At 42.8% G+C, this 27,947-nt stretch overlaps 1 protein-coding gene across 1 annotated transcript; it reads right to left on the bottom strand.

The window, feature by feature from the left end:
• Positions 1-27,821, bottom strand: foxo1a (forkhead box O1 a). The gene is made up of 3 exons (XM_056441481.1): positions 26,895-27,821; positions 4,693-4,884; positions 1-4,252 (listed from the first exon to the last, which is right to left on the bottom strand). The coding sequence occupies exons 1-3, from the start codon at positions 27,522-27,524 to the stop codon at positions 3,098-3,100; spliced, it is 1,977 nt and encodes a 658-aa protein (XP_056297456.1). The 5' UTR covers positions 27,525-27,821; the 3' UTR covers positions 1-3,097.
• Between the last annotated feature and the right edge of the window lie 126 nt (positions 27,822-27,947).

The following is a 27,947-nucleotide window of genomic DNA, read 5'->3' on the forward strand; positions in this document are numbered from 1 at the left end:
TTTAACACATAAGAACATTTATTCAGGTCTTAATACATTAATATTGAACAAGTTACATATTTGTATTGATTGCAAATCACACAGCACAATTCCAATTTAGTTAGTACTGTATATAAATTCAATGTAACAGATTTGTCTTTTTAAAATATGTAATGGTAACTCTTCCTCTTGTTGCAAAGGGCACTTTGTCATAACTTTTAAGTAAAAGTGCAATATCGTTGTACTCAAAAAATTACAAAAATGTGTCCAGAATCTGCATTCTGAGCAGGACTTCTCTAACGGACTAAATATTGTGTTTTCCATTAAAAAAATTCAATATATCTTGACATTATTTTCAGTAATTTGCTTTTTGATGCTATTTTCTAAAAACTGGAGCTAAATACAAGAAATACAACATTGTCAGTTAACAAAAGCTTAGCATATTAATCACTGCATCATCTATTTTCTAAATAAACTTCATTTTTATCCCATATAACTATCTGGAACATAGAGTTTTGACAACGACAACACCATAATATCTCACAGCGCTATGTTACAATAAAATACATTTCTCATAAGTTCAAAGAAAAGGAAAATAGCAACATAAAATTAAGGAACACAATGCATAGATTCAATCATTTATAGATGTAGAGATATCATTTACTTAGTACAGCTCTTTTACTTTTAGAGTGAATCCCGTGTGACACTGACTACATGGATTAATTCCAGTTTATCCTGACTTGAGTGACCGGCACACATATATTTCATTCTGAACATATGACATGACAACATTTTTTAAATATATCACTTTGACTTCAAAAGGCAAATTTGGCTAATGTACACTATGGCATATTTGGGTAAGAAAAGGCAACACCTGGCACCAAAGCCAAACAGCAGCTTCTTTAACAGCCTTTTGAAATGTTAAGAATTTCATTTTACTCTTCTTAAACCTGCCCCACTCATTGGATTCATATAAATGAAAACAACAGTGGCGGTGTCAGATCATGTGCTTTGACTGATCTGGAGTATGCAAGTTTTCATCTCCACCAAACACCCAAATCAATTAAAGATCGTTCCCCCCTGGTTGGAGGGTTACTCATTAGTAATAGGACTTAAATAAAAACTTGCATACTCAGAGCCCTTTACAACACATGCTCAGACTCACGCTGATGTTTGTGGTTTCCAGATAAATAATGCAATAAAAATTAAGGTAGAATAGGCAGCTAGAGTTTGTTATCTCTAAACCACCCAGTCTTTCAGCCACCAAACCAGTCAACTTCATTCGAAGCAGTCAAGTTCACAGAGATCATCTTCACAAAGTTACACAAACGTGCACACTATTTGTGATTGAATAATAAGTCACTGACAGGCGGTCAAACTCATTAATAGTACAGCGTTAAGTGGGAGAAGCGAGACAGAAAATGCAAATATACACGCTAGATAAAATACGTAACACTTAGTGGCGCTTTTAAGGGACAAATTCAAATAGACATGTCTTTGAGAAGATGATTTGAGCTATAAATTCACACATTAACTTTATGTTAGCGATCATATGACTTGAAGATTGGTAGAGGTAGAAGGGCAGATTAAAAGTAGTCTCATTAAAAGCCAAAAAGCTGATCCTACCGATATCATCAGACAAGCTCTTTTTGGATGAAGAGTTGTTATACTGTCCTAAGTTTAATAAGTCACACTAACCGTTTGAGACAAAGAAGAAACATCTTTTTTCTAAGTTCTGAATCTCGACAGGGAACAGGCTGCTTAAATACTCAGTGTCGTTAATGACAATTCCCGGCGACTCAGTCTCGATCCGAAAACAAAAGCAGCGTAGAATATCTTTTATCCACCAACCTGCCTTCACCTCCTAACATTCATATGGCTGCGAGGCGTTCAGGAAACCCGAACAATAACAATCTACAGTCACTCGTTTCTGTTTGACTTCCCAAAACAAAAGTGAAAGCAGGGAACTGGAAATAAAGAATATGCTGAACTTTTCTTCAAGACTGCTGGATTTGAGTATCTTCTGAGCCATAGACATTTACAATATAAAACCCTTCAAGCCTGCAGTCAATATCTACTTTGTGAGGCACAATAAATAGGCTCCTGTGGTATTACGGTTCAGAGTGACGAATGACTCAGAACAATTCTGTTACCTGAGTGCAGGTTATCCACTAGAATAAATCTATATTAACCACAAATAATTTAGGTCTCAAATATATACTAAATCCAATAAACATCTACGACATAATTTTAATATACATTCTTAATGTATGTACAAGAAATCAGAAAGTGTGTTACAATTGTACAGCCTGATTGAAAATAATTCCTAAAGCACAGATCTGGCCACTCGACGTGTGTTTCAAAGAGTCAGATCTAGTTTTCAACGTGGGCTCACTTCTGCTGCCTCGACTTTTGCCTCTGCTCTGTAAACACTATTTACAGTCTTAGAAAACACAGTAAGAGGTTGGATTTTACAAACTGTTTGATGACACTATGTACATTCAGTAACAAAGTGAATTATTATGGAACATGATCTGAGGGTCCCTTGAGAAGTCTCACACTTTACATCACGTCCACAAACCCATAAACCAGATTACCTTCATAATTCTTCCGTGGTGGTAATCAATTATCACTACGCTGTACATACGGAAAGGCTGATTGTGGACACCCAATACAAATCATAATATGAGTTTGTGCACTTCTATAGATTGTGCTGCTGCTGCTGCTGCTGATATGTAGTTGGCAGTGTCACTTGCAAAGAGATCGCTGCAACCATGGTGAGTAAAACAGAGAGGTGTGTTTCAGTTTGGCTCTTATGTTAAGGCAAATTGTTTGGCACTTAAGTTTGTACAAATTATTTGATATTTCAAAGATAATTCAGATTTCATCTCCACCCGTTCTTGGGCTCTAACGGAGATCGGCCTCAGCTGATTACAACCCGTCTCAGTCCGCTGAAGTGATCCGGAAGGTATTTTTGAAACAGAGGTGTTGATGGATGATGGTACATGGACTGCAGGTGATGTTAGGTTGAGGATTAAACATCCAAAGATAGACATGTTTGTGTCTCAAATGAGTTCCGATTGTGCCTTTTACCAAACAGCAACAAGCACTACAGTGTCTACCCTGACACCCAGCTGTGCGTGGTGTTCTTCACTCCGTGGGAGAAACCTTGTTGGGTCACCATTGGCTCAAAGTTGAAGTCCAAGGAGTCGCCGTCCATCAACGTGTCGTGAAGGACCGTCTCCATGTCAAACTCAAACTTCTCGATGGACATGTCGTCCAGGTCGCTGGGAAGCTTCTCTGGGTGCAGGGGCTGTGGCAGGCCTGGTCGGCCATATCCGTTGATGTTGAGAGGGCAGAAGCCACCAGGCATGCCTCCCGCACTGAGGTGGCTAGAGAGGCCATAAGGCATCTGCATCGGGCTTTTGGCTGCAGGCAAACGAGCGGGCACCCCGCTGTGGCTCAGGGACATGAGCAGGTGGCCATTCATGGCCGGTGATGTGGACAGAGCTTGGCTGTGCACATTCCGAGGGTGAGAGTGAGCAAGACCATGCATGAGTTTGGCTGCATGCTGGCTGCTGCTGTACGGCGGCAGCATGCAGCCTCCGCTGGACTGAGAGACCACGGTGTCCACTGACGACATGAGCTCACTGTGCTGGTCTGTATCTGACGTCAGCAGCTCCTTCAGAAGACCCGCGGGGCAGCTGTACTGGCCCATACTGGGTCCGAAGCTGGGCTTGCTCTCTGGCAGTGTCTGCAGCGGCATGGAGGACAGGGTGTTCATCCCTGCTTGGCCATACACACATTTGCGGTACTCCTGCTGAGGCTGCGCGGCCATGCCGGAGGAGCTGTAAGCGGGGTACCCAGGGCTCGGCTGCATCATCGGAGAGGGGGAGGAGCCAGGGGTTGTCGCCCCTCCAACCTGAGAGTTGTTGGGCGAGAGCAAGTTCAGGTTGTCCAAAAGGTTCTCCATGACATTCTCAGAACTGTGTCCGAGAGAGCCTGTCATCTCTGTGAGACTGGGCAGGGTGGCTGTCATCTTGGCCCCGGGGGCTCCTGGATAGCCCATATGCACGTCTGCCTCTCCGAGGTCGTCCTCGGGCATGAAGGGAGAGAGACGACCGCTCAGAGTGCTGGCGTTGGAGCTGGTCCGAGGCCTGAAGCTGTTCCATGCATCAAAGTCATCGTTGCTGTGGGAGTTGGGGCTGCCAGGCCACTTGGAGTAGGAGCCTGGGCTGTCAGCGCCGCCATCAGGGCCACTCTGCAGGGACAGCTGTGGGGGGGGGGGCAAGGAGACTCTCAGTGTCCTGTACGTGCCAGAGACAGTCAGTGGAACTCATGTTGTGGGTACTAATGACAATACAACAAAGGGTTGGATTTCATTATGAAAAGATAACACATCAGTATTCTCGCTAAATAACATTAGTCCTAATATTTTGAGAATAGCTTTTCAAGGGATGTTTACAGCCATGATGAAACAGTAAGATGCATGGATATGACCTAATTCCTTCTTAGTTCATTTCATTTAACTCTATAAGTCCAGATGATTGTATTTAGCTGTAATGTATCCAGTAAGACAAAGAAGGGGCCAATTTAAGGTTAGAATATTACCAAAATCCCAAATGATGTCTGGCCTTGATCATGACAGATTATGAAGAACATCTTGGCATGGTTCAAACATTCAAAAGCACAAAAGCCTCTTTATTTATCTACCTTTTTCTTCGCTGCTCTTCCTCTGCTTTTGGTGAACTTGCTGTTGTTGTCCATGGAGGCGGCCCTGCGTCGAGGGGACTTGCCGCTCTTGCCGCCCTCGGGGTTCAGCATCCACCACGAGCTCTTCCCCGTGCCCTCATTCTGGACGCGAATAAAGCGGCTGTGTAGCGACAGGTTGTGTCTAATGGAGTTCTGGGGGAGAGGGAGAAAGAGGGAGGCCGGGTGAGAGGCAGACCAACCAGAAAGCGGACACCAGATTTGTGTTTGCCCTTTTCTCCAAACACCTCAGATCTGTTTACGAACAGAAGTGCAAATCCATCCTTGACAGGTGATTTGCAGAAGAGAAAGAGGAGTATAAGGTCACTCAACAATGTTATGCAATGTACAGTGTGCATACACACACACACAAACACACACAAACACACATACACACAATTAATGTCAATACGTTTCCTCCATGGGCAATACATCCTGATCAGAACAAGAATTAATCTACGTAGTGCGCATGAGGGCCTTTATTTCCTTCACTAAATCCAGAGTCCATTTTAAAACACCAATATACCAACTCACATTCCACCTGACTGTGTGTTTTGACAGAACCAGCACACAATGAAAAGGAGGAAACCGGTAAATGAAAACATTGCTTAGTGACACCTCCAGTGGAAAAACTCATTTCTGTGCAGGAAGCTAGTGAAGCAGTATTAAAACACAACAAACAAGAGCAAGCATATTGGGCAAACGTCTGCAAAGCAAACCACGGACATAGAGACAGCCTTTTTGTCCTAATTTGCTGAAAACATTGCTGTACCGCTTTGTTTTTTGTCCCGTTATGATTTTGAAACGCTTAATCTGTCCAAACTGTGATTGAAGTGACCATTTAACCCTCAGAGGATAATTGACGCTCTTTGGCTCCGTATCGTTTCGCGTCCGGGCCAAAACATGGAGTAATAAACCATGTCCAGACATTACTGTGCATGCGTAACGCTTGTTATTTTGGAAGAAAGGCTGGAACACACACTCATGCAGAGCTTAGCGTGCATGGTGGCTCACGTCATCAAGCCTGTTCCTGCTGTGAGTCACCGCTTCACATCTGGTTCACAGTCCGCCTTCACCTCTGCTTCTCTACCAAACTCGTGTCCCACTAACCTAAGTAGTGTTGTTGTTGATTAATTTCTTTGCTAAGCATTCAATGATTTGTTAATTCTCTCCCCCCCCCCCCCCCACCAATTAGAAATTCATAAACAATGCTGGGCAGTTTTCCATTGCCTCAAAAGATATCTTCAAATTGCTTGTTTTGCCCAACAGCCTCAAAAACAAAGCTTTTCATTTGACCATGATATACAACTGGGACAAGGAGCAAACTAAAACCATTGAGTGGTGGACTTCCATAACGTTGGTAGACACATTTGAAAAGAGAAGAGGTATCCTGACTTCAATACCCTGGTATGGGCCACGCTCTTAAAACACTGCATTTTTCATTCTTCTTCTGTTAAATGGCAACATATTTCAAACACCACAATCTCAGTTTGTCATGAAAGGTGTCAGCTAGAAATTGTAAATCATAAACCCAAACTGAGATTACCCTCAATACATCGTTATGACATTATAAGGGTCATTTTCTCAATGGATCAATTATTTGACTAATCCGCTGCATCAAATTCTATTATATCCCGTTGCAGCCACAACACCCTGTAATCGCTCGTTTTTCTGCAAAATCGACTTTTCCTTTCCTGCACCTCTTTTCTCTCCTCTCTGGAGGACCTCAGGCACTCGGACACTTGAGGGGCCACATGAACACTGGCCCTTCACAAATTAATGAAATTCTGAATCAAATGACCCGACTGTTTCGGGTTAGCTTGCACAATCAGAGCGACGCGACAGCCCTTCTCTGACTAGCCTTACAAATGCTTTTCTCCTCACTCCTCCGCGTGCACATCGCTGACAAAATGTGAAGAGTAAAGTCTGGTCATGAGCCTCTCCTCTCCATCATCGCTGGAGTGCTGGTAGTTTCAACTGTGCGGCAACAAGGAATGATTGCAATGCGCTGCATCTTCCTGGTGACAGGAAGGAGAATCTCACAGCTCAAGTCTCCACAACGGAGGCTCTGGTTTCAAGACAATACCCAATGCGTTGTGATTCTGGAGAACATTGTAAAACCAGTTCAAAAGTCTTGATGTAAGAGAGCGAGGGGTCATAAAAACTGCTCTGATGGGATTTACCAGAACTAGGGCCAATGGAAAAGCCTTTTCTCAGAATGTTTGCGTGTGTGTGTGTGTGTGTGTGTGAGTGCACTGGCAGGACGACAAACAGCAGCGTGGTACGGTGTTATTGTGGTTATTGTGCCATTTGGAATGAACACACACACATGAAAGTACAATCATACTACACTTAATGAGACAAACACACTGATTTATTATAAAAATAAATAATTTCAAAGTCAGTTTTTTTTTTTTTTTTACACAGGAATCTAAACATTCCAGCTAATCACTGTGTGCAAAGTTCAATCGTAATCTGAGCCAACTTGTTCGTATCTCTGAGGAAACAGTAAAGGCAGGATTCCCAGCCGGGCAGCCATCACAATCAACATTCCTCAGCAAGGTTACAAAACTCATGATTTCACAGAACTGAACTCTGATCACTGTCGCACGAGGACGGTCCTATCTTGTGTTGTGTGAAATATGACAATAACACTGGCCCGTCTCAAACTGTTTTTGTTTCTACACACAAAACAATAGATTGGGGAGACAGTTTTGGAACAGAAATAAAAGATTGGATGAAGATGAAGTAGCCTGCAAAATACTATAAACATCATTTTTGTAATGTGAATAAAACCCTTTATATTGCACTGAGGAATTTAATCATTCGAAAACAGGTAGCAACTTGATGTTATCTCTGAAGGCTAGTTCATGTAGAGATAATAAAACATACTTTTCTCTGTTCTGCCTGAGTCCGCCGCAAGGAGCACCACGTCTGTTCTCTGAGTCAACAGAGCGGTGCTGGCTAAACACGAGGAAGTGACCACATGAAAGAGGACTGTGACAGGAAACGGAGCTGACTTCCTGCCTCACCGGAAACGCGGCGGTCATGAGGTGGAGAAAAAGGCATGGAATGCGAAGCCACAGCGTCGTGAGACGATTGGACAGCACACATTTAACTTAGTTTCCCCTCCTCTCCCAGCCCCCCCCCCCCTCCTCCCCACACACACACACCCACACACCCACACACCCCGCCCCTTCCCCAGCCATAGAGTTTACGGCTAATCCCTGATGTCACACTTTTTGAAAAGTAATGGTTACTTTGTCGTGTAATTGCTGAAACTGAATTACATGACTGGGTAGGTCATGACTCCCAGTAAGGACGTCTGGGTGTTGTGAGAGATGGAGAGAGAGAGCAAGAGAGAGAATGAGAGAGAAAGAGTAAGAGAGAGAGAATGTGTTTTGAGGGTAGACTATTTGAGAAATAGAGAAAGAGGGGTTGTGTGTCACAGAGTGGGCATGCATCAGTATAGAACACACTGTGCTGGTTTAAACTCCCTCACTGGCAGCACGACTGAAAAGCCACAGTGTTCAGTGCATCACCCTCTCCTCCTCTCCTTCTCTTTATTCCTTGATCCTTTTCTTCTCATTTCGTTTCATCCTCATCCTCCTTTCTATTCTCTTCTCTCGTCTCCTTCTTTGTCCTGTCCTCCCCTTTTCATTAACTTGTTTCCTTCCTTCTCTTTCTCCCTCCTCACCTTCTTTTATTGTCTTCTGTCACCTCCTTCCTATTCCTACATTTCCTTATCTTGTTTCCTTCCTTGTCCTCTCCTCTCCTCATTCGGTTTGCTTTCTTCTCACCTCACCTCCTCTCCTCAGTTTCCCTACCTTCAGAAAAAACATTCACAAAAAGCTGTAGGCAGTGGGCCAGACCGACGCTGGTACACTGTCCGAGGTGTTGACGCTCTCAGAGCTGCTCAGATGTCAAATCGTCGATTAAAAAAAATCCCCGGAGAAGCGAACACCACCGACTTGCAGAGCGGCTTTGAATCAAGAGAAGCCACAAGTGAAACCTCAGCTGCAAAGCCCATCCAGCTAGAGGTAGAACGTATCTGCAGCAGTGCGTCCTCCTCACTGACTGAAAGCGAGCAGCAGATACGAGCTCACACGCCAGCAGATCTCTGAGAAGTTTCACATATACACTACCGTTCAAAAGTTTGGGGTCATCCAGACAATTTTGTGTCTTCCATGAAAACTCACTTTTATTTATCAAATGAATTGAAAATTGAATAGAAAATATAGTCAAGACATTGACAAGGTTAGAAATAATGATTAATATATGAAGTATTAATTTTGTTCTTCAAACTTCAAGCTCAAAGGAAGGCCAGTTGTATAGCTTATATCACCAGCATAACTGTTTTCAGCTGTGCTAACATAATTGCACAAGGGTTTTCTAATCAGATATTAGTCTTCTAAGGCGATTAGCAAACACAATGTACCATTAGAACACTGGAGTGATAGTTGATGGAAATGGGCCTCTATACACCAATGGAGATATTTCATTAGAAACCAGACGTTTCCACCTAGAATAGTCATTTACCACATTAACAATGTATAGTGTGTATTTTTGATTAATGTTATCTTTATTGAAAAAACAGTGCTTTTCTTTGAAAAATAAAGACATTTCTAAGTGACCCCAAACTTTTGAACGGTAGTGTATACGTATAGGAGAGATATGGAACCGATGAAAGTGAGAGAAGAAATGTGGTTTCACTGCACTGTTTCCACTGAACTCATGAGAGAAACAGTGCTGCCCTGAAGAAGCCTTTCCGCCATCTGTGAACCGTGTTTCAGACTAAGCAGTAGGTGTGTTCCTGCACTGCAACTAGCTATTTTCTGTGTCACGTCTGCCGATGTGCAGAGGGAAACCTATAGAGTGTGTCGTGAACCACTTCTAACCGCCAAAGTAAGTATCCCTAAAGCTGCAGCTTGGTCATGTCTGGAGCCTTGTGCTGAGTCTAGCTAAGTTTGAGTAACGTGGTGGAGAGAGAACACGTAAACCCGTTATTAGCCTCACACCAGCTCAGCAGACTGGCCTCTCAGCGGCAGCACGGGGCTCCAGGTGAGTGAAACTGCCACCGGGATCACAAAGTCATCGAAAAGACACACTTGCGGCAGGTTTTTCTCCGTCATTTCAGACACACTCAGGAGTCCAACTGATTCTGATGGATTAGAACATCGGGTTCCCTAAAGATTGGGGTGAACTGGCGAGAGAGAAAACCCCTGCAGCCAGGGAAAGCACAAACATGAGCAAGAGGTCATGATAGTTACATCCACAGAGTCAGTTCTTCAAGGATAAAGATGAGTTGGCTTTCGAGACCAAATGACCTAAAACAGCAACACATCACATTGAAATTTTTTTAGGGAGGGATTTTTGCTTTATTACAATGGTCAATAAAGACACGATCAAATGAATTGCACCTAGATTTTCCCTTAATGTGCTGAGCCATAGGATACATTCTTTATCTACAGCCATTTTAGTTTAGTTTTATTGAAAATAAAAGGAGACAGTTACAGTCAGACTGGGTGTGATCTTCACACATAATCAGATGCACACAAGGAATCTGTCTATCTCTTTCTCTGTCACACACACACTTACACACACTCTCTCACACACACACACACACACACACAGCAGTAATAATATAATAATAATAATAATCATTTATTTTATATAGCGCTTCTCAAGTCACCCAAAGTCACTTACAGAGTCCAGAGTCCAGTAGTCACACACACACAGTCATACCGGTGGTGGTAAGCTACATCAGTAGCCACAGCTGCCCTGGGGCAGACTGACGGAAGCGTGGCAGCCAATCAGCGCCTACGGCCCCTCCGACCACCACCAACATTCATTCACATTCATACGAACCGGGGTGAGGCTGCGGTGCATGTCTTTATGATGGTGGGGGAAACCGGAGTACCCGGAGGAAACCCACGCAGGCACGAGGAGAACATGCAAACTCCACACAGAAAGGACCTGGAACGACCGGGACGACCGGGATTCGAACCCAGGGCCTTCTTGCTGTGAGGCGACAGTGCTAACCACCTTCACATCACAACATTCGCAAAGCAATCTGAATAGTTTGTGATGACTTCATGTGTTTGCAGTTTGATAAGTTATCATCAGCAACAATATTGAACTGACCAGTGATAATCACTGACCTATTTACTAAAGTCAATACATCAATGATCATAAAAGGCAGTGGAAATAAAAAGCAGAGCACAGGAAATGTAAAGTGCCGGGCCTTTTAAAAATATTATTTATACCCTCGGTTTCATTAAAACAGTCCGGAGAAAAGGGAATGAATGTTGTCATTAATGTTGCGTAGCAGCGAGCAACACAGCACAGCACCTCAGGTCGGGACCGCATAAATGTGTCACTGTTCTCAGTGATACAAAAATAAGTCGACTTGGCCACAATTTCTGCTTTTAAAAGCAGTCGCGGATTAAAAATGGAAACTGACCCTAGGACATGGTTTGCACCAGAAATAGATTATCTCTGCCCTCGCCCTCTATCCAATCTTCTATTCCTCCCTTGTCCTTTTCACGTGCTCCTCTGGGACATAATGCACATACACTACTGGCCACAACTGATCTCACACTCATGTTGCAGCAAAAAGGGTGCCTTCTCACCCGCTGACGTCAACTTCCAATTATTCAATTTGGCAAAGAGAGGGGAGAGTGAAGGCCCCGACACAGAGCGCCCAGTGTGAATCTCCTTAAACTCACATTGGAGTGCTATAAGCCTAAATAGCAGTCTATGACAGCAAAGTACCTACAAAATGGTGACTTATCAAACCATCATATAGCACAGATGGAGAGGCAGCAAACACAAGTCACACAGCAGCAAATCTGTCTGCAAATGTATTTCCTGACGGCCTCTTGGCAGGATCTCGTTTTCACAATCCTCTGCAAGGAATCTGAGTGGAACCAAACTCCCTACCCCCAAACACACACACACACACACACAGCTAAACTCGGAAGCTTGAGCTGATGATGATTGGCTAAGCTCAGGATTGATTGGTCTCACAGAGGCTGCCGACAAATGATAAATAGTCCGTGAGTGGTTTGGCAAATAAGGTGAGAAGCAGCAAAGCCACTGACACGTCAGGATCTTCCACCGGCGTATGATAGTGTGAGACGAGGAGACAAAGTCGAGGGGCTATTAGCGAACTTCCTGCTGCATTGTATCCGCACAGGAAGAGCTGGCCGGTCCTGATACTGATCCCATTGATGCCTCTGATTTCTATGCAAAACACTGCAGAATGCGGCCCTGGTTGGTGCAATGCAAGGAGCTGACGCAAACGATGAGTTCAAGAGCCAGTACTTCCAAATCAAAACTCTGTAGTCTCACTGAGCAAAACCAGAGGAAGAAGGAAAGAGGGGGTCCTTGTCCAGGTAGGCTTTTCCAGCACAAATACAAAGGTGGATAAAGCTCTTGCTTTACATCTTAGAAACACTTCGCCATGTATGCCCCCATTATGGATCCAAACAAACAGAACCTGGTGAGAGAATAATAAATCATCGTCCATTTCCTCTGGTTTGGCCAAGGTCTGACATTTAGACAAATCGCTCAGAAAGAAGCCATGGCTGACTTAGTGAGTAAATTGTATATTCAAAATTTTAAAATGCGCAATAGAAAGATATTTAACAGGGAAAACAGTTGCGCGAAGAAGGCAGAAAGTTTTTTGTTCTTTGGCTGTAAACCTTAAATTCAATCTGTACTTTGCTCTTACACGTTTTATTACACCAGGTCAATTAGAACAGGCAAAATGCAAAGCTGACAATTCTACTGCAATTAACATCGAAAAGACTGATGCAGGAGACAATAATAATATCTAATTATAAGCTTCAGAAATCAAATATCTTCTTACGTGATGACAATGTCCAATAAGTCAATTTAAATATTTGCATGGAGCAGCTTAAAGTAGTGGTGTTCTAGGAATGACAACTGTGGACTTTACCAGCAGCTTTGTGATAATTCAATATCATCACTTATTGACCTTCACTTTCTATCATGTTGTCATTTTTCACCTTTCTGTTATAATGCAAACTGTGATTAAAAAAAGTAAAAAAAATTGTCATTGAAAGTTTTGTTTTAACTCTCAACTGATACATCAACTGCTTTCACTGTCACTAACTCAACTTCTTGTAATGCGTACACTTCAAATGACACTTCAAACCATTTTGGTGGTTCAACTTCAACTATAACTCTCAGAAAAAGAAGAAGAAAACATAAACACATGTGAGAAGTTGTTTTTCAACACAGCTCTCGTGTCACCTGCCAGGCCCATACACAGGCATCATAAACTGTTTGTGATAACATGCGGCACATACTTTTCAAATAATGTCCCAGCAGCGTGTTAACGGCAACGCGGAGCTCTGCCTTGTGCCCCCTGGCTTCCTGACTCAGAATGAAGCAGCACACGACTCATGTGTGCGGACAGGGACCGGGTTGTGCTGGCCAAGTTTACCGTGCTGAAATATGCGCATGTGTTGCTATGTGCAACACAATGTGAGCCTGTAAATGCACAGAGCTGTGTCTGTGGAGCGGGGATATTTTTGCCTCTGATCAGCAGAGTGGCCGGGCCGGGCCGCCGCCTGCCCCGCCTGGATAAAGATGCAGTGTATGAACCACTGCTGGGTGCCTTGTGGCGGCCTGCATCCATAGGCCTGACCCACCACGGCACGGAGAGAGGGGAGCGTTTGAGGGGTTATATTTATAAGCATGTTAACCCAGTTCAACCTGCCGGTGGTGGTCGGAGGGGCCGTAGGCGCTGATTGGCTGCCACGCTTCCGTCAGTCTGCCCCAGGGCAGCTGTGGCTACTGATGTAGCTTACCACCACCGGTATGACTGTGTGTGTATGACTACTGGACTCTGAACTGTAAAGCGACTTCGAGTGTCTTGAGAAGCGCTATATAAAATAAATGATTATTATTATTATTATATCCCCGTGGCTGCTTGATTCCAACAATAAATCCTAAATGGGTTAAAGAGTTGAGCCTTTCTGTGATGTTTTACTACTCTGTAGGCGGTTTCATAAAAAGGTGCACTTCCAAACCGTTTTCATGTGAACAAAATGTGTATACCAATGATATTAGTCATGAGTAAAAGACAAATGACCACCCACACCATTTAAATATGGATTGTTTTCTAACAAAGTGCAGAAAAGTCCCCAGATTTAAACTAAAACTTTAGTTGCAGGTTCCCACTTTGAAAAGTCTTAATGAGGGCACAATATTATCAATTATATTCCAAAATAAACATGATATGGTTTTTCATGAAATCATTTTGTCTAAAATAAACATAGCTTCCTTTCCATTCCTTTGAACTATCCCATTAATATGTCCATGATGCACATGTTGGGCTGTAATGCACGTAAAAACAAACCTTTATGAGATTAGTGAAGCCATTATAGTCTTTTGATCAAAAGATAAGGCTCATTATGAAAAGGAAACAACAGAGACACTACACAACACACACATATATATACAGGACTGTCTCAGAAAATTAGAATATTGTGATAAAGTTCTTTATTTTCTGTAATGCAATTAAAAAAACAAAAATGTCATGCATTCTGGATTCATTACAAATCAACTGAAATATTGCAAGCCTTTTATTCTTTTAATATTGCTGATTATGGCTTACAGCTTAAGAAAACTCTAAAATCCTATCTCATAAAATTTTAATATTTCCTCAGACCAAGTAAAAAAAAGATTTATAACAGCTGAGTGTTTGTCAAGGCTCAGGAAACCCTTGCAGGTGTTTCGAGTTAATTAGACAATTCAAGTGATTTGTTTAATACCCTACTAGTATACTTTTTCATGATATTCTAATATTTAGAGATAGGATATTTGAGTTTTCTTAAACTGTAAGCCATAATCAGCAATAAATCAGAATAAAAGGCTTGCAATATTTCAGTTGATTTGTAATGAATCCAGAATGCATGACATTTTTGTTTTTTTAATTGCATTACAGAAAATAAAGAACTTCATCACAATATTCTAATTTTCTGAGACAGTCCTGTATATATATATGAAGCTCACAGAAGGAGTGCTTTATTTAACTCGTGTTTTCTCAGAAACTGAAGATTAGATTAGACAAGAGAAAGATTAGACTTTTCCCCTTTGTAAAACACAGTTTGTTTAACATAAACACACTGCTTTGTTGAACACAGTTGCTATTAATTATAACCAGCGCCCTTGGTATTTGGCATTACACCACCGCCATTCGATGACACACATGAATAAAACTACATTACAAATCTAATTTGATGAACCCTATCGTTCACGATGAGGGCTCACATGAGGGCTCACACGTTTGTGAGAGACAGTAGATAGCAAGTATGACATTAAACCAGAGCACTGAGACCTGAACGAGGCATGCCAATCACAGGGTCCATTTATCAAGCTGGCTCCAGTACCGGGCCCAGGAGCCACACATGACCAAACCGAAGCCTCACCCCAGCATTCCCTTCTCATTTAACTGATGTCAATACAGTATCTTTTACGGCTGATTGTGTCAAGTGTAAACCACCATATATGAAAATGAGAATTTAAAGAAATGATTGAGAGGAACAATAAGAAATCTCAGTGATTTATGAGCGTAGCGGAAGAATGGAAAATAAAAATAAAGGAAACACTGGAAGAGAAAGAAGGGGCAGAATCTGGCGTCACGCTCAGTGTTGCTTCCTCTACTCGTCATTCCAGAGACATTCGTGAGATGATTCATGCAATTGCTGCAGACGACTTCATATCGGTGGCATAGAAACTATCAGAGGTAATATAATAAACAGATATTGGTAAAAACAGTAGTGGCAAAGGACCAATTGTTTAATACATTCAACATCTGGAACATTACTACATCCATATAATCACAGGATTTAGATTGTCTCTTGTCAGGAGAAAAAAAAAGAGAGAGAGAAAAAAAGAGAGACAGAGAGAGAGTGATAATTGCTGGATAGAAGATGTGGGCACAGATGCAAAAATGGCACCATGGTAGAAGACTATTTCTTAGTACAATTCCAAATGACAGTGTCTTTAAAAAAATTATTAGCCATTCGGGATTCTTTACACGGCGACACAAAACCTAGTGCCGTTAACGGAGCATGATTCCTTTTTCTCTCTCTTCCTTTAAATTTAGATTTAATAAAAAAGTTTAAAATGGTAACACGTGTCCTTGAATCCAACACAGGAACTCTTAATGTAGAAACTAAAGCTGCCACCTTTAGACCGAACAGTACATTGTATACCTTGCAGTGCCCCGGGCATACGTGAAGACTCACAGGGAAGCTTCGACGTGATTGTGGTTCTCGTCTACGCGGTTTGCGTCAGTAGAAGCGAACGCCAAGTGAAACCTAACCGGGAGGTGTTGCTTTTGTAAACACCACGTCATCCATGAGCTTCGCTACACATCACAGACAATAGTGCCGCGTTGTTGCTCCACCAATGCGAACCCAAAGTAAACACTCCTGAGGGCGGTTACACTTTGATGCTCTTTGACCTGGAAACAAATGATTATTCGCCATGACAACAAAAGTGGGGAACCTGCCGTTGTGACTGTCTGATGTCACAACGGCACTTCTGATTCAAGCGTCCATTTAAATTTCTGACCCGTGCCAGCCAGCTACAGAGCTCCTGTGAGCGTTCATGTATGTGAAGACAATCACATGTGTGATTGATTGATAACGCCCGGCTGGGCACTACGCTTAATCGCCTTCGGGCGGGAATTGCACAACAATGTGGGTCTGGGTAATGCCTGTGGTTTGGGGCCCTCAGCAGTGAGCGGTCCCGTAAAAAAGTGTAGCTCTACTCACTCCCTGCAGCTGGTTCACAGAAACACGAAGGCTTTGAGAAACTGATAGGACACCACATTCATGGGTGAAGAAGCGTTGAGGGATTCCACTTCTCGTTTGAATGGTGACATTGTCCAAAAACCACAGTTCCTCATCCCACACTGTAAAACACTGCTCAGGTCTGGCAGCTCACCCCTCAGGAGAAATTTCCAAACCTTCTGAACGAGGAGAAGTTGTGTTGCCAGACAGAGCAACAGCATATTCTGTGAAACAAATGGCCAAGTCTGGGCCAACACTCTGCCAAAACAATCACGTGCTCTCGGCCTGCTACTACCAAACCCGCAGTGAGAAAAACAAAACAATCTGACTCATCCTAAATGACTGTTTACCTGACCACGCTGCTGGATGTCAACTTACTCCAGAGTAAAGCAGCATGTGTGGGCACCTCTGTCCCGATGAATGAGGCTCTACACTGTGCTGCTATCTTTTTGTATGTCACTTAAACTCTCTGTGCAGTTACTGGACTCCACACTCACTGAATGATCTGTCCTCTGGCCCACAGCCAGAACAAGAACTGACAAAACTGGCAGGCTTGCTGCGGGTTTGTGTGATGCCAGTGTCTGAGTTGGGTGGAACCAGCGTATACACAGTGTTTGAATGCACTGAATGAAAGGGACACTTTGCTGGGATTTTCCTGGGTCCTTTGCAGTGAGATAGACTGTATGAGTCTGAAGTTACCAGTTGTAGAGCCAGCTGTGTCATATTTCTTTTATATTTTTGTATCAATTATAACATAGTTAGCTATTACTCAGCTCAGAAAACATACAGCCATGCTCAAATTAAGTACATCATCCGTTTTAGAGAATTTCTTCCAATCTAAACACAAATAATAATAATGGAGATAACTAGAACCAGGCACGTGCACAGGTAGAGCCCTAGTGGTGCTCAAGCACCTGCCCTTTTGCCCTGGATGAGAAAAGTGCCCTTTCTGCTGGAGACACTTTTTTTCTTTATTAATAAGTATTTAAGAATAAAAATTAGTCTCTGTCATCAATTCCCCCCAAATGTGTTTTGATATCTGACGGGGCATTTATTTGAGTTATTGTGAGAATTTCGCCCCGACATGCTCATGGCTCACGAGCCCCCAACGTGAGAGAGAGAGATACAGGCAGGTATCTGTTTTGTGTTTTATAAATGCCATTTAGACAATGTCGAAAGTATTTTGAATTTATTAATTAATTTTATAAATGTCACAATAATTCACAGCTAGAACATAGCAGCTAAACTATGCTAACAATAGCTCTGGGTGTCATGCTATCCATGTGCCATATTGTTGGATGCGGTATGTTTCTCTTTGTTTGGTCTGTTCCAGTTTTACAGAGATCAATCTTGTATGAGTAATTGCATAAGCTGAAAAGAGTAAACAAAAGAAAAAACAACACGTGTAAAGGCTTCTTACTAACCAAGAAGAGTGATCTCATGCCGGGAAATATCAGATTGAGGCTTTATAACGTTTTTACAGGTCGTAAGTTGTTTATTATATGGCATTTTTCGCTCCTATCATTTTGTAAATGAAAATAAATTGTAATTGTTAATAGAAAACATGTCATTTTATTCAACTTTCATGTCTTCTCACGACACAATGTGTTTCAAGTGTTGCTAGCAACCAATTACTTAACTTCAAGTTACAGCGATCAAAAGAAAAATCATTTTGGTGATGGGTGCCCTTTTTTTGGTTTGAGCACCTGCCCCCCAAGATGTCTGTGCACGTGCCTGACTAGAACAATAAGTAATTCACCTAGAAAACCTTCCCTTTTAGTGAAATCTAACGAGGGATTTCAAAAGGATTCAAATTCAACAGCTGTATAATGAGGCCAAATGTTGTGATTTTTACAATGACAACAGAAACAAATCACACAACATTTGCCACAGTTTTAGAGGAAAGATGTCTCGTTGCTGGCTCCGATTGTTGCAGACATAAATTTCCTGACGCAGGAAAAAAAAAAACTTGATTGTATAGCAGACCACCAAATCAAACCCATGCACATATGGTTGTTCTGTTTTGTGGAGCAACAAACTCTCAATTATTGCTTGTTCAAAGTCAAACGTACTTGCATATTCCAAAGGTTCTGCATGTTTTTGAGGAACTTTGAGTGGAGAGAATTGTTGCTTTTGCAATGAAGTCTGTCAGGAAGAGCAATGACCCAACGTAATCTGAACTCAGACAGACCACCAGACAGACAGACATGATCTGGTACGTGGTCCTCACAGCTTCCGTCGTGGCCCGGTGGCTTCCATACTTGTTGCAGTGATGCGACTCCATAGCTGCAGAACGGCGAGATCCATCAATCAGCAAACATGTACCACCCACAGACGTAAACACCATTCGATATCCCTGCTGCGCCACACTGACACTGCATCTTTTTAAATGTAAGTCGGTTAAGTATTAAGTCATTGATATCCTAAAATGTTCCTTGGTAGAGGGAATGAGAGACAGAAAACAAAAGGGAGTACTGAAGCCGAGCCGACAGGTAAACCAATGTGGAGCAGGACAGGAGACAGCATGGGGTTGTGAAGTAAGCTGCTGTAGTTTCACTCAGTTGGTTAATTCAATCGCTTTGGAGGGGCAGTTATATCACTTTGAACATGACTGTATTTTACACTCATCGTCATCACATTTTCATGCCATGCTGAGCCAAAAAGACAGAACACAGGTGGATCTGCTCGTGCTGAACCGATTAGTCAGTTAAACGGGTTCTGAGTTGGCAGAACATTTTAATAACGGAAGACATTCATAACAATGAAAAAAATGGACAAACACTCACTTCTCAAATGTGAGACGTATTAGTTTTGCATCATTAGAAATTGAATAGTCTTCTGATTGGTTTTGGTTTTGAACTTTAAAGGTCTTCTTCCTTTTTTAGAACTTGTGATGGGCATTTCCACTGTTATTTGAAACAATTCGTCAATTAAAGGCAAACACAACCAATAAGTGATGCCGAAAAGCAAAGGTGGGGGAAAAAAGCCATTGAAAGGGAAATACTGGATTTAAATCAGCTGGGGAGAGTAGGAAAGTCAGAATATCACGCCACGATAATAAATAAAAAAAGATATAAAAGCCTGTGCAGGAATGTTCCCTGTGTCGGCCTGTCTGCCATCGTGTCTGTGCATCTGCTAGCAGCAGGGCTTTAATTATGAGGCCCAGGTTATGTGCACGCACACACACACACACACACACACACACACACATACACACACACACACATACACACAGAAGACTAGCATCCCACATATCTCTAACACAGTGCCTCACAGTTCCGCTGACTAACCAGTGGCACCAGACTTTGGCCTGCGGCTCCCTGATTCCAGTAAATGTCTTGTTATGCAACTCCCAACAAGTGTCACCCAGTCTGAACTTAGAGAATTCTGGGTCTCTGCTGCTTCCTTTCTTTCTTTCGTTCTCTTTATCTTTTGAATGTTTTACAAAAGACAGTAAGTGGTTAGCTTCTCCAGGATTTGAACAAAGGGAGGACATTAACCCTTCACAGCATTAAGTGTGCCCTGCTTTTGTGCGGAGGCAGAAAACCAGGAATGGAGAGGCAGGCGGCGCAGGCAGGAAATGGGGAGGAGGGTGAGCAGCGCCCCTCCAGCTCTTTGCCTGAGAAACACAGCTGCCCCTCATGTCTTGGGGCAATGCCAAGGTTGGACTCCTCGATTGCCTCAGGGGGGTGAGGTGTGTGTGTGTGTGTGTGTGTGTGTGTTGAACCAGTAGAAACAGGAGGACTGCTGTTCTATCCAGCTCCCTGTCCAATACTAATACACATTTAGACCCAGAGAAACAGCAGTCTGTGATTGTTGATAAAGTCCAACCGGCTTTTTGCAAACTCCAGATTAGCATGATTATTCTAATTCTTAGCGTCTGTATTTCTTTAACCCTTGTGTTGCCTTAGGGTCAATTTGACCCGAATCAATATTACACCCTCGTGTCGCCTTAGGATTAATTTGACCCCATTCAATGTTTAATGTCGGTGTTCTTTCGGTAGTCAACAAACAAACATAAAGTGCCTCACACTTAAACTTGGAAAACAATATTAATTCTAATAATTTTCTGGAGGTTTCAATTGCTGGCGTCAAATTGAACCCAAAGGGTAAAATATGTTAGTAAATATAAAGGTAACAGGAGGGTGAAACATTGAATCGGGTCAAAATGACCCTAAGGCGACAGGAGGGTTAAGCCATACTCTTTACCTAGGGTTCATGGGGGGGCATTGAGATAACACACAGCAAACATACACCTCTGCATGAACTGTCGGGAAAGTGAAACCATTAAAACTAATTAAACTAAACGGGTACAATGTGAGACAAAGTTATCAATAACAATTTTTATATTGAAATATTAAAGCTGTTAGAATGACCTTCAATGTGATGTTTACAGTAACTTAAGTCTGGGCAATAATTACCGTGAGACGACCGAAATCTCTAGAAGTTGTGCGACACTATTGATACCAATTCAGCTCTTACACACACACACACACACACACACACACCCTGTCTGAGCCTCCCCTCTTGGTGATGCCTCCAGTGTTTACTGCTGGACTCAGAGGGATTGGAGTTAATGGGTGCATTTACATGGCAATGACCCTGGTGTCACTTGCTGTACGTTGTGCTCGGACCTGCGTGTTTGTCTGCTCCGGCACAGTTTGTTTGGATATCCGTGGGAGTGTTTACCAGCGTAGGTTGAGGAATTTCAGGTCAAGAGAGCGCCGCGTACATGAGGAAACCTATGACCGAATTGATCTCGATATTGACATCAAAGAGCAGCCGAGCCGCCCAGCTTCACTGGCTAAAGCCAAATATTTATCCCGTGGTGACGTACGCGTAGTGACAAAATATGAGTAAAGAACAGACTTGTTTTGCAGGTATGCAAAGATGTGTGCGTACTACATATATCGTACTGTGACAAATCTGTGTGTGTGTGTGTGTGTGTGTATGTGTGTGTGTGCTGCAGCCTAAAACGTTATTTGTAATACTTTATCTACATTCATTTCATGGAGTGACATTTTTAAAAAGCGAGAACATTATTAAAAATAAATAACCAGCGCTGCAGAGAGGGTTGGTGCATAATTTGTGCCATCTGTTATTCTTCCTGTTGGATGGCGTCATGTGCCAGTGACCAGTCCACTCGCAGAGTTCTCCAAGCTGGTCCCGCCTGGCACAACTGTCCTCAAAAATCACACTGTCGCAGACGGCCCGAGGAGTGAGGAGGCTGCCATGACTCACCGACTGTGGAGGATCAGCAGCGCTGAGAAACAAGCTCAGTCAAAAACAATTACAGAGCAGACAGCCTGAATCATAGATTAATGGAAACTTTTTCTGCTTCAGCCCGTTCCCTTCAGGAGAGCCCCATCTGGGAGAGAAATGATCCCTGCTTAACTTCAGACGGACTCAGCTGAAAGTGATTTCGAACCAATGTTTAGGGGTGTCGGAACAACGAATCTCTAAAAATCGATTATTAGAATAGTTGGCAACAAATTTCATTATCGACTTGTTGTGTTGCACGATTATTACACCACTCAATAAGTCGTGGAGATGTTTGAATATTAAAAAAAAGTTGAGCCCAGCACAGAGCAGAGCGAAGCGGAGGTCGAGGAAAGACCATATTGCTGCGTTGCGAAAGCCAATCAGCGTTGAGACGCTACACCCGTCATATATATATATATATACAGTATATATATGATGATATTATTATTATGAACCCAAACACGAGGGCGTTAGATATTCCAATGTTTGTGGGATGACCTTAACAAGTATAAAGCAGAACTAGTGGTTAATACTTCCATGGTGGATGGCGGAAATGACGTGAGGCACGGATGATCCACACAAGTAAAGTTCTGTTTTTGAATAAAGAGTTGGAATTTTTTTTAATTTTTTAATCCGACTAATAATCGACAGATTAATCGATTCTTAAAATAATCATTAGTTGCAGCCCTATACACAAAACAATCATTTTGTTTTCTTCTCTCTTGGAGGTTCACAAAGTTAAAATCCCAGGCTGTATGATTATTGTTTCGAGTGCTTTTGTTCGATGATAGAGTCACTCTGCAAAGCTGGTGTCTTCCACATGAGGTCTGCAACACAATTTACATATTTCCGTATTTCCAATCAGTCATGGGGCCTCAGTCGACTATATATAGTTACATTAAATGGAGAGGATCAAAGACTTAAATGCTGATTAATGAATCTCACTGTTTGGGAATACACATTTACATCAGAGGGCCATTGGAGAAGAAGCAACACAACAGCACGTCTCTGGCCGCGGCTCATAAGTAAGTTCTCACTGAAAGGACAATGTGTGATAGCCCCCCTGTGTGGAACTGAGGGGAGCTCTATGAATAACTCTCCTCGCAGCAGTGAATGGCACTTTGCTTTCCCACAGTATTACTCAGTCTACACCCCCAACATGGCAGGATAAGCAGCGAGCCCAGGCGGTGGCTGAGCGCCTCTCTTCAAGCTGCCATTCGCACAATAACTGTTAAATGGAGCGAACAGCACTGAGAGACTTCTGTTTATTTAGGTGCATTAATGAGTCTTCCTACCCGTGACTCTACTGCATGCTTTGAAAAGTGTAAATGATCTACGCTTTTATGCTATGATGCTGAACTCCCATGTCTTAACTACACTCTGCAAGAACCTCCTTATCGCATAATAACCTGTGTGTTTGTGTTAAGAGGTGCCACCTTACCGCCACACTGCCTATAGATTCATTATTCATAGATTCATTATTCAGATCCATGTTATCTTCCACAAACTGTCCCTCATGGCTAATCCCCACATTAATGCATACCTCTTCATTTTGTATTGAGTATTTTGGGATGAGTGTTATTCACTGTTCCACAAAATCCTTGCTCTTTTCAAGGAAAACGTAGAGCAAGTTCATACAAGCAACCCTGTATGGAAAGGGACATACATACACACACACACACACACACACACACACACACACACACACACACACACACACACACACACACACACACACACACACACACACACACACACACACACACACACACACACACACACACACACACACACACACACACACGGCAAAGGAGAGATGCTGCACCTTTCAAAGTACCAATGTACTGCATGTGATGAATAAGTGGAAATGTTGCTTTTCCTACTTGCACAACATCAAGTGCCCTATACCTGCTTTGTGTACTTGCCCATGCGTGTCTCACCACACTGAGTATTCTTTCTTCCACTCCCATATAATTTGACTGACGGGACTACGTATGACAGCTCAAAATGATTTCCGTGCCTTTTGTAAACACAAAAGTTATATGGATGAATATGGAGTAGGGCGTTGCTGACAACTGCATTTGTGGATTCGTCAACTTCCTTTTTTTTTCTTCTTCTTTTTCTTTTAATGGTACAACAGGCTAAATCAGTGTATGTCAAAAAAAGATAATTGTGACTGAATTATTATTGTGATTTGTTTGTGTCTATCTATGTGATTCAGTAAAAACAAAAAAAAGAAATGCAGGCGTTCATGCCTGACACGGACATGTCATCTCTCAGCACATGACTCAAACATAGAAGCTGTGTCAAAGAAAGACAAAAAAAACTTGACAACTGCTTTAGATTTCATTGGCAAGCGGTAACCCCAAAAAGTCTATAACGGAGGGAAGCCGCAATAAATCTCTCAATGTGTGACTATAGGCTCAATATGATTTCCCTCTGAGAGTGGAGACTGTCATCAATTTTTTTGTCAGACACCACTGAAACTATGCGTCTACGAAGGGAGGTTTACGCCCTTCAGTATAGTGTTCAGTGGAAGGGCCTGCAACACCACATAAGAAGCGTTAAGTCCTCTCTTGTGTAATGTTTTGGACAGCTTTCAGGACACATGAACGCTTTTGGTATCTCCTTAAGACAAAATACGTCCAAACACAGCTTCAGTCAAGGTGCACACTCTTATCTAGGGATGAGAATTGATACGATTTTAACGATTCCGATGCCTTATCGATTCCTGCTTATCGATTCGATTCCTTATCGATTCTTTTATCGATTCTTATTGGGCAAGGGGTGAAAAAAAGAGCACAAACGGGTTTATTTACATTAATTTTCTTTTATATAATGTTCTATAATGCTGCACACACCATATACAGTATGTATACATACACATTTACATTTTTTGAAATAACCAAAAACATTTATACATATTCCTCTTGAACTTAAAATAAAACTTACATAACTTAAATAAAATGTATTCTGTTTAATTTATACATGTTCCTAGAAATTACAGTGCTCCTTCCTTTTTTTTAAAGGGTATATGAACTGAGCTGCCAAAAATGAAACTAGCAGTGGCAAATACCAAGTGTGCAACCATCAATTGTATGGATCATCAACAATTCTTGTGCAGAAAAATAAGCATGTCTGCTTTCTCCGGGAGGATACGCGATCTCTCAGGACTTATTGTGTCTCCAGCCGTGGAGAACACTCTCTCAGATGGGATGGAGGATGCCTGAACACAAAGATATGAGGAGGTGTACAAGACGTGCTAGCTGTAGCCTGTGACCCAGACAGACTACCAGCCTCTGAACCGGTCTGACTCTGAACGTCATCAGCTAAATTGGATGGCAATGGAGATTATTTATATAGTGAAAGCTGGTTTACACAATGAAACAAATGGCATTAACAAAATCGCTGAATTTGCTGAGCTGACAATGACATAAAGCCACATTAAGAGGGGAGGCAAACACTACCTCTGCCTCAATGTAGGGGGCTGAAAATGGAAGACTCTATAGCTATGCTAGCGTAGCTATATGCTAAATTTAATAATGGATTAAAAATCGATATGCTCAGTTTAATAATGGGTTAACACGATAACGCGAACGTTTGCTGATAACACACGCCCTCCGATAATTAACACCTTACGATCAAACATTAATCAAAACTGGACTTTCAATCCAAACGTGAAGTGATCAATAATGGGAGACCAATGCCGGAGCTCAAATGTATGCTTCAAACGAAGGGACAGAAGATAACTTGATCGACTCCACACAATAAAGGCAAATTGCTTCACACAGTGAGTGGTTGTGATCACTTCTGAGGAGTTTACCTTGGACAGAAAGAGATGAAGCGCCGACGTTAGCTGAGCTGCTGCATCGAACACATGACATTCCTGTAATTAAATTCCACGCTGTGTTCAAATGCTTATTCATATTTGTTGTATTTCCTCCCTTCGGCGAAATAGACTTTTTACACACGTTACAAGCGGCGTAGTTGTCATTTTGTCGTGTGAAATAGAGCCAAACTTTAGAACGCTTCTGCCTCGTTGCCATGTTTGCTGCAGTCTGAAGAAGAAACTAAAAAAGTGTGCGCATGCGCAACGCCACAGAGGACCGTTAGCAGATCCGTTAAAGAATTTGGCTGACGATTCCAAACAATCGGTTCACTGGGAACCGGTTCTAAAAGAGAACCGGTTCTCGATTCCCATCCCTACTCTTATGGGAAAAAACTACAACTTGGATTTAGCCTTAAAATCTATCAAAATAAAAAATACCAGCAGAGACAGTAGAACTGTCTCAAACACACCATGCCAGAACTCAAAGCATTTTTGAAAAGCACATAATTGAGGGAAGCAAGAAGGTAGTGAGAGAGAGAGAAAACAACCTGTTGAGTCAGCAGACTCATATAAATCACATATACTGAGAAGTCAGATAACTGTCGAAGGTCATGGTAGCAATTGCCCAGTTTACTGAATCGCCATGAGCTGGATGGGTCACAATTAAGAGGCCAAGACTGGGAGCACATTCTAAACAAAGTAACAGACACTTGAATATTGATGGATGCTCTTTTTGTCAATGCATTTGTGTGTCTGTCTGTCTTTCCGTGTGTGTGTGTGTGTGTGTGTGTGTGTGTGTGGTGTGTAGTGGTGTGGTGGTTTGGGGGACACTAAATGCAAATCTGACTAAAATTCCCTGAAGGAGACATATCAGTGACAACCATACATGATGGAGATAAACAATAAACACATTATTATGTAATCACAACACATTGACTCTTAAATGCTGCAGAAAAGCGTGACATCCCTGCAGGGATGTAACAGCAATACCCCAGGAGATAAAACATAAAGCACACATGTGTCTCATTGTGAACCCTCAGCTAAGTGAACAGTCCGAATTGGAACACTGTGTAGGCTACGAGAACTGCTTCATATAGACATGCTCCATTTAGGCTGTAAACACACCACACACACACACACACGGACACACGCAAGCATGCACACACACACTTGCGCACACGCGCACATTGTTTCCAAACTATACCAAATTAAAACAAATAAATAAATAAATAAAAACGTACCTTCCAGCCTGCAGAGCTGTTGCTGTCACCTTTGTCCTTGAAATAAGGCACACTCTTCACCATCCAGTCGTATATCTGAGACAGAGTTAGCCGGTTCTCGGGAGAACTTTCGATAGCTTTGGTTATGAGGTCTGCATATGACATATTCCCCCATGCGTTTCGCCGGGAGGAGCTGCTTTTCCTCTGGGCAGCGGCGGCAGCTGCGGCCGCCGAGGACGACGAGCCCACCGGGGAGGAGAGCAGGGACACCTGTTGCTGCTGTTGATGCGGGAGTTGCTGGTTCGGGTGCTGCTGCTGCTGCTGCTGTGCATTATGATTATGTTGCTGCTGCTGCTGCTGCTGTGGAGGTTGCTGGTGGACGCAGTTCTCCTGACACTGGAAGTCGGCGCACAGGATGACTGGCTCCTGCTCCGTGAAGTCCTCGGTCTCCTCCAGTAGGCTGAGGTTGTTGATGAACTCGTTGCCGGTGGGCTCTTGCTTCACGGACGGCACCGGCGAGGACGTGTTGGAGTCGCCCGGGTTGATGAACTCCGGCCGGGGCAAAGGCCAAGTGCACGACCGTGGGCGCGACAGGGGCTCAAAATCCGGGTCGATTTCCACCAGATGTGGCTGCTGGGCCGCTTCCGCCATGGTCGAGAGGTGAAGGAGTCGAATGATACAATGTCATGTAAGTGTGACGAAGCGGGCGCCCCTCAAAAGTAAAAAGCAACTTCGCCTTTGAAATGAGATCAATCTGTCCGGGAATGCTGTGCTCCGCCTGGGCGCAGTCTACACGGCAAGTCACATCCCAAGCCGGTAAACAGATAAAAATGTGATAACAATAACCAAAAGTATGTAAAGATCCTTTTCCTGTTAAAATCAAACGTTGTCTGACTGTCCACTGCGTGTGGACCCGCTGCTTTGTTTTGGTTGTCCCGTAGTAGTGAAGTTCCGTGCGCGCCCCGCACAGCCTGTGGACTCTCTGTGTTGTACAGCATGTGAGGATTTACAGAAGTATCATTTGTCAGCTGACGCCGCCACATTTGATTGACACTAGAAGAGCGCCAATGAATG

Source organism: Pseudoliparis swirei, chromosome 20 (assembly GCF_029220125.1).
Source record: "Pseudoliparis swirei isolate HS2019 ecotype Mariana Trench chromosome 20, NWPU_hadal_v1, whole genome shotgun sequence".
NCBI classification, from domain to species: Eukaryota; Metazoa; Chordata; class Actinopteri; order Perciformes; family Liparidae; genus Pseudoliparis; species Pseudoliparis swirei.